Source organism: Salvelinus fontinalis, chromosome 31 (assembly GCF_029448725.1).
Source record: "Salvelinus fontinalis isolate EN_2023a chromosome 31, ASM2944872v1, whole genome shotgun sequence".
Lineage (NCBI taxonomy): Eukaryota > Metazoa > Chordata > Actinopteri > Salmoniformes > Salmonidae > Salvelinus > Salvelinus fontinalis.
In genome coordinates this window covers 29,203,164-29,217,134 of record NC_074695.1, presented here as the reverse complement: position 1 = coordinate 29,217,134, position 13,971 = coordinate 29,203,164, and the positions used below count along the sequence as shown (strand labels likewise).

Sequence of the window (13,971 nt, the reverse complement as noted above, 5' to 3'; positions counted from 1 at the left end):
TTAGCCAATGTGCGGGAGCACTGGTTGGTCGGGCCAAATGAGGTAGTATGTACATGGATGTATGGTTAAAGTGACTATGCATATATGATGAACAGAGGGTAGCAGCAGCGTAAACGAGGTGTTGGGGGAGGGGTGCACACAATGTAAATAGTCCAGGTAACCATTGGTTACCTGTTCAGAAGTCTTATGGCTTGGGAGAAAAACTGTTGAGAAGCCTTTTTGTCCTAGACTTGGCACTCCGGTACCGCTTGCCATGCGGTAGTAGAGCATGCGGTAGTAGAGAGAACAGTCTATGACTGGGGTGGCTGGGGTCTGTGACGATTTTTAGGGCCTTCCTCTGACACCGCCTGGTGTGGAGGTCCTGGATGGCAGGCAGCTTTGCCCCAGTGATGTATTGGGCCATACGCACTATCCTCTGAAGTGCCTTGCGGTCAGAAGCCGAGCAATTGCCGTACCAGGCAGTGATGCAACTGGTCAGGATGCTCTCGATTTTGCAGCTGTAGAACCTTTTGAGGATCTCAGGACCCATGCCAAATCTTTTTAGTTTCCTGAGGGGGAATAGGCTTTGTCATGCCCTCTTCATGACTGTCTTGGTGTGTTTGGACCATTCTAGTTTGTTGTTGATGTGCACACCAAGGAACTTGAAGCTCTCAACCTGGTCCACTACAGCCCGTCGATGAGAATGGTGGCGTGCTCGATCCTCCTTTTCCTGTAGTCCACAATCATCTCCTTAGTCTTGGTTACATTGGGGGTTAGATTGTTATTCTGGCACCACCCGGCCAGGTCTCTGACCTCCTCCCTATAGGCTGTCTCGTCGTTGTCGGTGATCAGGCCGACCACTGTTGTGTCGTCTGCAAACTTAATGATGGGGTTGAACTCGTGCCTGGCAATGCAGTCATGGGTGAACAGGGAGTACAGGCGGGGACTGAGCACGCACCCCTGGGGATCTCCAGTGTTGAGGATCAGTGTGGCAGATATGTTGCTACCTTCCCTCACACCTGGTGGCGACCCGTCAGGAAGTCCAGGATCCAGTTGCAGAGGGAGGTGTTTAGTCCCAGGTTCCTTAGCTTAGTGATGAGCTTTGAGGGTACTATGGTGTTCAACGCTGAGCTGTAGTCAATGAATAGCATTCTCACATAGGAGTTCCTTTTGTCCAGGTGGGAAAGGGCAATGTGGAGTGCAATAGAGTGCATCATCTGTGGATCTGTTTGGGCAGTATGCAAATTGGAGTGGGTCTAGGGTTTCTGGGATAATGGTGTTGATGTGAGCCATTACCAGCCTTTCAAAGCACTTCATGGCTACGGACGTGAGTGCAACGGGTCTGTAGTCATTTAGGCAGGTTGCCTTTGTGTTCTTGGGCACAGGGACTATGGTGGTCTGCTTGAAACATGTTGGTATTACAGACTCAATCAGGGACATGTTGAAAATGTCAGTGAAGACACCTGCCAGTTGGTCAGCACATGCCCGGAGCACACGTCCTGGCAATCCGTCTGGCCACGCATCCTTGTCTATGTTGACCTGTTTAAACATCCTACTCATGTCGGCTACGGAGAGCGTGATCACACAGTCGTCCAGAACAGCTGATGCTCTCATGCATGCCTCTGTGTTGCTTGCCTCGAAGCGAGCATAGAAGTGATTTAGCTCGTCTGGTAGGCTCGTGTCACTGGGCAGCTCGCGGCTGTGCTTCCCTTTGTAGTCTGTAATAGTTTGCAAGTCCTGCCACATCTGACGAGCATCGGTGTGTGTATAAATACACACTGAGCATAGAAAACATTAGGAATACCTCCCTAATATTGAGTTGCATCCCCCCCTTTTGTCCTCAGAACAGCCTCAATTCTTCAGGGCATGGACTCTACAAGGTTTCGAAAGCGTTCCACAGGGATGCTGGCCCGTGTTAACTCCAATGCTTCCCACAGTTGTGTCAAGTTTGTGGATTTTCCTTTGGGTGGTGCACCCTTCTTGATATACACAGGAAACTGTTGAGGTGAAAAACCCAGTTGTGGTGCAGTTCTTGACACAAACCGGTGTACCTAGCACCTACTACAATACCCCATTCAAAGGCACTTACATTTTTTGTCTTGCCCATTCACCCTCTGAATGGCACACATACACAATCCATGTCTCAATTGTCTCAAGGCTTAAAAATCCTTCTTTAACTTATCTCCTCCCCTTCATTTACACTGACTGAAGTTGGTTTAACAAGTGACATCAATAAGGGATCATAGCTTCACCTGAATTCCCCTGGTCAGTCTGTCATGGAAGAGCAGGTGTTCTTAACGCTTTGTATACTCAGTCTACAGTAAGTTGATTATACAGACAATTTTGAATTTCCAACACATTAATATTTCTCACAGAAACAAGAATTGATGCAGTCAATCTCTCCTCTACTTTGAGCAAAGAGAGACCGACATGTATACTGTTGACATTATCCCTCTGTGTACACTGAAGGGCAAGACGTGTTCCTCTGTTCTTGGTCCTTCTTTGTAGCGCTTGATCATATCACCGGGCAAAAGTCAAGATTAGATAAAACTAGAGCCTGCAGTACATGTTTGGTTGATTATTCTACTTCTTTCATCACCAATGGGAACCGTCGACATGGCTAGCTAGCCTTTCTTCCAACGAGCATCTTCCACAGTGAACAACAGTAGAAGACGGAGGGGGTTACCCTTTTTGGACAATCAGAGCCTTACAAGCATGCCGCAAAAAGGCCCAATACACTTCCTGAGAAAGCTGGTTCCGACAGATATCCACATCGAACAAAGGCATTTAAACATAAATACATTCATGATTTCTTACTTCAAATGGCTGGTGGTTCGTGTGCAAAGTATATGATTACTGTGAGAGTAGTTCCTAAAATGTATCAACGATAAGTGTCTCTTTCTCTCTCTTCCTCCCTTTTCATCTTCTTTGTAACAAGCCGCCATATGTTGTGTCAGTCCGCTAGGGACCTTTTCTTAATGTATTAAGTGTGGATCTTTATCCTGTGTTCATATTTAGTGAGCTAGTAAATAAATAATTAAACCAATTTGTGTAGTACTGAATTATAAGTTTTAAATTATAATGCTGGGGTTTTTGCAGATGCAGGAGGTTATGACTGTTCAGAATGAGGATATGATACAAGATTAGGATTAATACATTGATTGTTTTATGGATGTGATCGGTAAAGACTTTTAAAGATTAATTCGGAAGATGGTAACTCTTTAAACAACAGCTCTCGTGGTGCCCCAAATTCCAAATGACCTCATTTTTACATAATTAATTTAATCGTGTAACAATTAAACATGTTGTTGTTTAATTAGTTGATTTTATAAGTAACAGTCATCAGATTAATGAAAGTAAAGTCACAACATATGTGACAAATACATTTCATTTGATTGACATGCATTATTCGGTATTTAATGCATTTTAGAATAAGGCTGTAACATAACAAAATGTGGGAAAAGTCAAGGGTCTGAATACTTTCCGAATGCACTGTATATAGACATATTTACAAATATAAATATTAGTTGAGCAGCTTAATAGATGTTGGCACAAAACTAGAAGCTGATCTCTTAGATGTATATTTCATTAGTATTTTTTAAATTTAACCTTTATTTAACTTGGCAAGTCAGTTAAGAATAAATTCTTATTTGCAATGACGGCCTACCCCGGCCAAACCCGAACGCGGACGATGCTGAGCCAATTGTGCGTTGCCCTATAGGACTCCCAATCACGGCCGGTTGTGATACAGCCTGGAATCAAACCAGGGTCTGTAGTGATGGCTCTAGCACTGAGATGCAGTGACATAGACCGCTGCGCCACTCGGGAGCCCCTTCGCCACTCGAGTGCGCTATACCTGCCCTCTAGCTCTATATTCACATGTGCAGCTGAATAATTCAATCGTCTTTTTATTACTATTTTTATTACCTGAGACAGTGTAATAAAGTAGTCTGTTTATTCATTAAAGCTGTAGCTGGGAAATCAGATGTTTTTGTTTTCATCATATACTGTGTATTAACAGCATTACTCTATAAAAGGGCTTACTGTGTTGTAAGTGCTGGGGCATGAGTCTTCTACCATACTGTTATTAATGAGTGGAGTAAAAGGGAGGATGACAGCCATGTGGGACTTCCCATGTCTGTGGCCATTCGCATATCATTTCACACTCTTTTGTTCTGCTTGTTTCTCTGTTAGACGTTGCCCTCAAAGTCCCTTCTCTGAGCGCTGGCTAATGACAGAATGGAGCCTGATTACCACAGTAAGGTCCCTCCCCCTGCCTCCTGACTCCCTGCCTCTCCCTCCCTCCTTCCCCTGCCCTCCCCCTGCCTACCTGCCTCTCCTTGCCTCTCCCTGCCTATTACTCCCTCCCGCTGCCTCTCCCTGCCTCTACCTCACTCTCTCTGCCTCCCTCCCCTGCCTTCCACTGCCTCTCCCTTCCTCTCCCTCTCTCTGCTGCCACTCTTTCCCTCTTCCTGCCACTCGTTCCCTCTTCCTGCCACTCTTTCTATCTTCCTGCCATTCCTTCCCTCTTCCTGCCATTCCTTCCCTCTTCCTGCCACTCCTTCCCTCTTCCTGCCACTCCTTCCCTCTTCCTGCCTCCCTCTGCCTCTCCCTCCCTCCCTCCCCTGCCTGTCACTACCTATCCCTGCCTCTCCCTCTCTGTGTGTGCCTGCTTGGTCCTGAGCCATCCCAAAAACTCCTCACTGTGTCAAATGATGGGTCTGGGGATCCTGTGATTTTCTGTTGGGAGCCGAGAGTAGAGAACCACAGCCAGCTGCCCCAAATTAGTGTGGCTGTCGATTAAATAGAGAAGGCCATGGAGAGTAACTCTCTCTCTCTTTCCTTCTCTCTCTCCTCCCCTCCATTGCACATTACCCCAAGCCCTTTGAAATATGGTTGTAGCTCATTTTGGTGGCACTTGACATCACACATGCCAAGACGTCAAAGCAATACACATAGGTGTCCGTGCAAGTCAGGTCTCAGATCTCAGCTGTGAAAGTTAATCGGTGAGAAAGCTAAGATATTGAAAGGAGATTCAAAATAAACTCAGCAAAAAAAGAACGTCCCTTTTTCAGGTCCCTGTCTTTCAAATATAATTCGTAAAAATCCAAATAACTTCACAGATCTTCATTGTAAAGGGTTTAAACACTGTTTCCCATGCTTGTTCAATGAACCATAAACAATTAATGAACATGCACCTGTGGAACGGTCGTTAAGACACTAGCAGCTTACAGACGGTAGGCAATTAAGATGACAGTTAAGAAAACTTAGGACACTAAAGAGGCCTTTATACTGACTGAAAAACACCAAAAGAAAGATGCCCAGGGTCCCTGCGTGAGCGTGCCTTAGGCATGCTGCAAGGAGGCATGAGGACTGCAGATGTGGCCAGGGCAATAAATTGCGATGTCCGTACTGTGAGATGCCTAAGACAGCGCTACAGTGAGACAGGATGGACAGCTGATCGTCCTCACAGTGAAAGACCACATGTAACAACACCTGCACAGGATCGGTACATCCGAACACCACACCTGCGGGACAGGTACAGGATGGCAACAACAACTGCCCGAGTTACACCAGGAGCACAAAATTCCTCCATCAGTGCTCAGACTGTCCGCAATTTGCTGAGAGAGGCTTGACCGAGGGCTTGTAGGCTTGTTGTAAGGCAGGTCCTCACCAGACATCACCGGCAACAGCGTCGCTTATGGGCACAAACCCACTGTCGCTGGACCAGACAGGACTGCCAAAAAGTGCTCTTCACTAACGAGTTGCGGTTTTGTCTCACCAGAGGTGATGGTCGGATTCGCGTTTATCGTCGAAGGAATGAGCGTTACACCGAGGCCTGTACTCTGGAGCGGGATCAATTTGGAGGTGGAGGGTCCGTCATGGTCTGGGGCGGTGTGTAACAGCATCATCGGACTGAGCTTGTTGTCATTACAGGCAATCTCAACACTGTGCATTACAAGGGAAGACATCCTCCTCCCTCATGTGGTACCCTTCCTGCAGGCTCATCCTGACATGACTCTCTAGCATGACAATGCCACCAGCCATACTGTTCATTCTGTGCGTGATTTCTTGCAAGACAGGAATGTCAGAGTTCTGCCATGGCCAGCGAAGAGCCCGGATCTCAAACCCATTGAGCAAGTCTGGAACCTGTTGGATCAGAGGGTGAGGGCTAGGGCCATTCCCCCCAGAAATATCGGGGAACTTGCAGGTGCCTTGTCGGAAGAGTGGGGTAACATCTCACAGCAAGAACCGGCAAATCTGGTGCAGTCCATGAGGAGGAGATGCACACCAGATACTGACTGTTACTTTTGATTTTGACCCCCCTTTGATCAGGGACACATTGTTCCTTTTCTGTTAGTCACATGTCTGTGGAACTTGTTCAGTTTATGTCTCAGTTGTTGAATCTTGTTATGTTCATACAAATATTTACACATGCTAAGTTTGCTGAAAATATACGCAGTTGACAGTGAGAGGACATTTCTTTTTTGCTGAGTTTACAAGGCGTTTCATGCGGTAAAGGTGTCACTGTGTCTATATCTAAAGAGAATATGTTCCAAGGGGACAATGTCCACAAGTCAAAGGATGTCAGCACTGAAGAGCAGATCAAAAGCCAATATTCTCAGCTTGCAAACTTAAGTTATCTGTGGTGAGACATGAGAATGCCTTGCAGCCTCCACTGTATACATTTCTCACGACACTAAAACTACTCCAAATGTATTCATATACGAGTCACTTTTCAAATCATTTTGATTAAATACTCTGTGAGTAATTGAAAAGATTTGAGTTTGAATTAGAAAGGTTTATCCAGTGCCAGATAAAAATGGTAACCATTAGAAGTCATTCATTAAAGAAGCTGATGGAAAATAGACTGGAATTAGCACACTTTACTTCTTCAAGAGGCTCCCATGGGCATTTGATAAATCAAAAAAGTATTTTAAGGTGTCAACTCTCTATATCATTTTGTATTTTGAAAAGATTTAGTGGCATTCTAGGCCTGTGGACTGGGCTTCTTGCCTGCAGCTATTGTAAGAAAGAAGTCCATCTCCATTATCTCAGAGGTTATTGCTCTGCTGTAGTTTTGTCACTGTCAAAGCCTGCACTTCTCGAATGTGTAAAGAAAACTGGCATCATATGGTTAAATTGTGAAGCAATAGTCTATAGGGTCTGAAGAGTGGTAAAATAGTCCAGTATAAAATCACAGTCAACTGAAATACATTCTCCAGAACCAATGATCTTGACCCAATTATTGACTGACTAATTGATAGTTACAGTATTTGGAGTATAAAAAGTACTGCATATTATTCTAAGCACTTGAATTGTTTACATTATGTAAAGATGGCATGCATTGTACTAAAATCATAAAGGTTAGATGTAAAAAATATTATCCATAAATACATTTCATGACGGTGGTTTTGTGTCTTGGCATTTAACCTACATATCGGTACCGCATGTGGTATAAATATAGGCTTTTCCAGGGGTTGTTCTTGAGTCTGAACATTCAATAAGGAACTTCAGAAAAACAGTTGACAATGCTTGAGGTAAGGTCTGTAATGTATGCACAGTGGTTTACCCTAAATGTCTCAAGTGAGCTGCATGCAAACCACAAATCCATAATCATATCTGGGGGTCAATCAGGAAAAAACTGAATAAATCACTAGTTAAAGTATATCTCTACGAGACATCATCTCCTCTATGCCACTGTTACTGCTTCAGAATCCTGCAACCAAGCTAACAGTGAAAGATACACAATTACCACAATCTCCTACATTTCGCTGTAAATGCAAAAGTAGGCTTTGAAAACACAGGGATTCGGTGGTGACACACTATAATTTACAACCACTCAAAATGGAGGCCCAGCCTTTCCTGGTTATTAGTCATCCAATTGAGCAGAGCTAAGGCCAATGCTGTGGCTGATTGTCCTGTCAGCCTCTCCCTGTCATCTCTATGTGACACAAAACTCAAAAAGGGTGATGCATTGAGTTCCATGCTGTATTTTACCCTCCCCTTGCTGTTTGTTGTGGCACGTAATTTGTTAGTTGCCTGGCAGGGAGGATGGCATTTGGCGTTTATGCTTCCCCACTCTGTAATTAAACATTCATGCGCAGGCAGTTACAACAATTAACTGGCTTTACAAAACAGCAAGTTTATATGTGCTAGGCTTTGCTTAAGGCCGCGCAATGAGGAAAAGTATCCATTGTTTGAAGAATTCAAAAGTAGACAAACAATATTGCATTTTGTGAGCTAAAGCAACAGTCTCAGCAACAATCTCAGCCATGCGAAAATCACAAAAATCTAACAGCTCAATGCTTTTAATGAACGCGAAGCCGATGGGTTCTAGTGTAATGGATATGGGTATTTAGACCTTTTTATCTCTAACCGTGTTTTCTTTGAACCAAGGGACTTCACAATGTAAGTTATGCTATCACAAAAAAAAATATACAGTCTAGCCAGCGCAACAGAAACGTTTCTGAAACGACACAGACAATACGGTGGTAGGCCTAACATAAGAATCAACTTTGTCAACAATATCTGGAGTGGCCAGGTGTCTCCTTTCCTCTAGTCAGCATGGGTGCTTCTAGTTCCCAGAATACACTGAGATCATGTCAACATTTCCTGTTCTCTTCCTTAAAACCTTTTAAATTCTACTTTCTAAGGTACAGTAAGACTTCACAGCAATAGATCCTACCGGTAATGTGTTTTTGGCATTGATTTTTAGGCCATCTTAGGTTTAAATGCAATACCTGTAGTTTTATTACTGAGAAGTATTCCAGTAATGCATGTAAAGGGTTTTCTAAGTCCTTTTCCATAGGGGAGTGGTACTGCTAGGTTGGAGACTGAGTGAACTGGACATGAAGGTGAGAGCAGTGGGATGGCTAGATGTCAAAAGGGAGCTTAATGTGTCACGGCTGTCGTAAGAAGAGGACCAAGGTGCAGCGTGGTGAGCGTACATTTCTCTTTTATTAATAAAAATGACGCAGAACAAAACAACAAACACTACAAAAACAAACCGTGAAGCTAAAGGCTACGTGCCCTAAACAAAAGTCAACTTCCCACACAGACAGGTGGAAAAAGGGCTACCTAAGTATGGTTCTCAATCAGAGACAACGATAGACAGCAGCCTCTGATTGAGAACCACACCCGGCCAAACACAAAGAAATAGAAAACATAGAAATAAAGAAACTAGAATGCCCACCCTAGTCATACCCTGGCCTGACCAAAATAGAGAATAAAAGCCTCTCTATGGCCAGGGCGTGACATAATGTCTGAACTTTGGTTCAGGCTGTGAACTTGTGCATCTTGTGCTGAGTTTCGAAAATTGGGCCAATTTGTTTCATATTGTGTTAGAACAAACACCCAAATGAGAGTGACCTGGATACATATAATCACCAAGTTGAGAAATATGAGAAATGTTCTAATTATAATTTGCATGTTGTCTCCATTTTGGGAAGAACTTGTAATTGGTTGTCTAAAGGAGAAAACATGATAACAGAACTAAGCTTATTCCTTAAGAGAAGGTTTCCCTTTTTATTGTATTTTGCAGACAGACAATATTCCCTTTAAGTGAAGGGAACTGAGTTAATTAAAGTTAAGTCATTGTGTTACACCCTGATCTGTTTCACCTGTCTTCGTGATTGTCTCCACCTTCTTCCAGGTGTCGCCCATCTCCCCCATTATCCCCTGTGTATTTATACCTGTGTTCTCTGTTTGTCTGTTGCCAGTTCGTTTTGTTTTGTCAAGCCTACAAGCGTTTTCCCCTCTGCTCCTGTCTCTCGATTGTTAATGTTTTCCCGGTGTTGACCATTCTGCCTGCCCTGAGCCTGCCTGCCGTCCTGTACCTTTGCCCCACCTTTCTGGAATACTGACTTTTGCCTGCCCTGACCCTGAGCCTACCTGCCCTCCTGTACCTTTGCCCCACCTAACTGGATTACTGACCTCTGCCTGCCCTTGACCTGTCTTTTGCCTACCCCTGTTTGATTAATAAACTGTTGTTACTTCGACGTTGTCTGCATCTGGGTCTTATCTGAAACGTGATACATTGAGACAAATGAGCGGTGTTGCGTTCAGGAAATGTGTGTACATTCAAAGCAATAAAATGCAACAGCTCTCAGGTCGAGCTTAACAGAGAGTAACCCTGAAGCACAGAACGGGAGTGAGGAGCTGCTAGAGCAGCCTACGTGCAGTGTGGCTATGCCTGGTGATGAGCCATTTAGGTCAGGATCTGAAGTAATCATCTCAGTTACAAAGCTGAACAGGTAGCTGCAGAGGTAGACGTTGTTCTACGGAGGTGGTGATTGGTTGGTATGCCTACTCAATATACACTCTGCCTGATAGAGTCACCTTTTGTGCATAAGAAGCAGCACACCTCTATGGAAGGTTAATACGAGCCTGTGATAAGGCAGCTCTCCATTTTGCTGTTCAGCTATTCTATTCTATTCTGACCCTACGGCTCTCCCTTCCATTCTCGATTTGGATTGTGCCTTCCTCTACCTCCATTCAAATAGGGCACCTATTACCATATAATTAGCTCTAAGGGGGGGTCTGAGCAGTCCTTGGATGTCAGGATGCACATGTTGCATTATGTCTGATTGCCTCCACTCTGCATCACTCTGACCTTCTGCTCAGTTGATGTATAATTAGCAGCACCTTATTAGAACAGATGAAAGTGACATCAGACAGAGACCGTACTCTAAAATAGCCTAGCAGGCCAATGAGTCACACTCACACAATTGGTTATTAGGCGATCTGAGTTTGTCTTTCCTTGACATTTCAACACCTGTGTGGACTGGAGATGAGGTTGTCACTTTCAGGTTTATAAAATGACTAAGACAGTGTGGGCGACTTTTCTGTCAGCTAAACCGTATTGAGTTCCACGACTAAAGTGTTAATCATCTTAGAACTTTTGTTTTATGTTGATCTTCAATCGATCTACAAGCTATCAATAACCAAGCTTTATACAGTCCAGCTGATTTTAATCAAATGTCCACTGTCTTGTTTGATATTTCAGCCACAACTAGTGTATTTTTCTTAAAGCTTGTTCCATTACAACAACACAATGTTTTTTCTCTTCTTTTGACTGCAGTGTACAACAGTGCAGTGAACTACCACCACTTCAAATGCTTCTCTGGCAAAAGAGATTCCATACAAATGCTGATTAGTTTCTCTGGACTGAGTAACAGTAAGCTAGTAATATTGGTTTGCTCCCCTGCAATAGCAGCTTGATTTTGCTTTTATGTTCTCTTTGCGGATTTGTTGGGAGTGGCATTTTTCGTGCTGCTCTCTGGAAGACTCTGGAATCTTTCATTTGGCTGTAGAAACACAATGTTTCTTGCATTACGGTTTGTTATCGAAATAATTACAATAGTAAGACACATCATTCAAGCTAAATGTGGTGGAAGGAACAAAGCAAGGGTTTAAGAGTGTTTCAATTGATAAAGCCTATTTACAAATGAATGGTAAGGCATTGTCTTAGAGAGAAATACTGAAGGAAATGCTGATGCCTTTGCCAATGTGTATATTTGTATAGTGTTTGTGTATTTTTTGTGTGTATCTGCTATCTTGCATATATTCACAGGTGTTTGTAGTTTGTGCATTACAAAAACAAACCTGTAAAGTTGACTTTGCGAATGAACTTGAGCAACATGGTTCCATTGATGGTTTCCATTTTGGAGCAGAGGCCCACATTGCCTGGACAGAGCTCCTTGTGCATGTTGTGTAGGGCATGAGCCATGGCGTAGACTGCGTCGACCACAAACTGGACCTTTCCCTCCTGCTCATAGGACGAGTCCTTCCCGATCCGCTCGTGGTCTAAAGGGACACAAAGATAGGAGTTACTGTTCAATTCAGTCATTATACGTAGCATAACACAAACACTCTTGTAATAACACTTAGTCCAAAGAGAATAAAAGCACTTTTGTATTACAGTGGATCTTAACATTTTTCGTAAGCAATTAAATTATTGTAAATCCAACTCTACCCTACTATTCAGCAAATAAACTCAGCTAAAAATAGAAACGTCCTCTCACTGTCAACTGCGTTTATTTTCAGCAAACTAAACATGTGTAAATATTTGTATGAACATAACAAGATTCAACAACTGAGAAATAAACTGAACAAGTTCCACAGACATGTGACTAACAGAAATTGAATAATGTGTGCCTGAACAAAGGGGGGGTCAAAATCAAAAATAACAGTCAGTATCTGCTGTGGCCACCAGCTGCATTAAGCACTGCAGTGCATCTCCGACGGTGGGTTTGTGCCCATAGGCGACGTTGTTGCCGGTGATGTCTGGTGAGGACCTGCCTTACAACAGACCTGCAAGCCCTCAGTCCAGCCTCTCTTAGCCTATTGCGGACAGTCTGAGCACTGATGGAGGGATTGTGCGTTTCCACATCTGCCCAGCATGCCTAAGGCACGATCACACAGATGAGCAGGGACCCTGGGCATCTTTCTTTTGGTGTTTTTCAGAGTCAGTAGAAAGGCCTCTTTAGTGTCCTAAGTTTTCATAACTGTGACCTTAATTGCCTACCGTCTGTAAGCTGTTAGTATCTTAATGACCGTTCCACAGGTGCATGTTAATTAATTGCTTATGGTTCATTGAACAAGCACAGGAAACAGTGTTTAAACCCTTTACAATGAAGATCTGTGAAGTTGTTTGGATTTTTATGAATTATCTTTGAAAGACAGGGTCCTGAAAAAGGGACGTTTCTTTTTTTACTGAGTTTAGTTGGCTTTGTTATTAGTTGCCCTTTGTTTTTACAGCTTCTCAACTTTGACTGTACACTCTGACTCAATGAATTTGACATGGTATGCCCAATAAGACTGCAGTTTTTTAATGTACTGCATAGCAGAACAACCAACCAACCTCAGAGAGTGAAATGGCTGAACAGCACTGATTGCAAGAAAAGGGAAATCAAGCAAATGATAGCCTTTTAGAGTGTTCTGATTGCTTTACTGTCAATCTACCCTTCATACCCATACTTCATTTATTTGGAGCTTGGCAGAAATTAAAGTTGCCAATTACATGCTATTTGTTCCAGACATTAGTTAGTGTAACCCTTTTCTCCAAATACTAATTATATAAAAAAGAAAATGGTTTCATATATTGTATTATGGTCCAGTTATTTCTGATTGATGAGGAAATTCTCTTAGCATACATTTACATCTCAACACATATCACTGCATTCCAAAACTTTATTGCACTTCGGAATATGTCTGGTATAGACCTACAACTCAAATTAGAGTTCTCTTGAGACAAGAAATCTACATATCTAATAAATATATTTATTTTGGAAAGGTTCCTTTGAAGTAGAAAGAACACAACTGACCGACAGGTCTTGTTAATCTGGCATGTTCTACTATTCATCAGAGATGTGTTAATCAAGGCTAGAGTGTGTGATGGAGGAGGACTGCAAGACAGGCCTAATCATTCTTCAGTATCAATGTAATTAGTTATGACAGGTGTATATTAATCATAGCAGAGGTTGTTTCAATGCTTTGGAAATGTGTTAATCACCATGCAAGGTTTCAATTAACATCCTGGTCCCGCAATTAGCCGCTGCCCTGTCAGCGCCTGCATGGAGAGAGTGACAGTGGTGCAGTCCACTGTCCTTTAATTGGCTTGTCTCAGTTGTTATTATTACAGCGCCAATGAGAAGGAAAAACCACCACCACCACCAGCCAAGGTCCCCACCTTTGGTATTGGGCCTGACTGCTCTATACAACAACTAAGTGAGTTGTGATTCCGTACAGAGCATGACTATAGTTTATATTATCAGTATGCCAGACCAGAGGTTTCAGCCATTGAGAAGAGTCTGATGAGAATGAAACACAGATTAGGGTTGCTCTGCTGTCTGAATTATGAACACATTTAACAACGGCTCTGGCATTCTAACTAAATCAACTACATTTTAGAATTTAGAAAATTAAATAAAAACAGACCTATAAGATATTCTGAACAAAGTTTAACATGACTGAAATCATTCTCAGAGG

The 13,971-nt window shown here is 43.0% G+C and overlaps 1 protein-coding gene across 2 annotated transcripts in view; it reads right to left on the bottom strand.

Moving 5' to 3' along the window:
• The window catches only part of LOC129829997 (metabotropic glutamate receptor 4-like), a 242,751-nt gene that overhangs the window by 31,855 nt on the left and 196,925 nt on the right, over positions 1-13,971 (bottom strand). Inside the window, exons 6-7 of one of the 2 annotated variants that reach the window (XM_055892099.1) lie at positions 11,587-11,787; positions 4,630-11,288 (exon numbers count right to left, since the gene is read on the bottom strand). In XM_055892099.1, the coding sequence (XP_055748074.1) occupies positions 11,281-11,288; positions 11,587-11,787 (209 nt within the window). In that variant the 3' untranslated portion in view covers positions 4,630-11,280. Of the gene's footprint in view, positions 1-4,629; positions 11,289-11,586; positions 11,788-13,971 lie in introns of those variants that run through there. The other variant, XM_055892098.1, reaches the window with a different exon arrangement.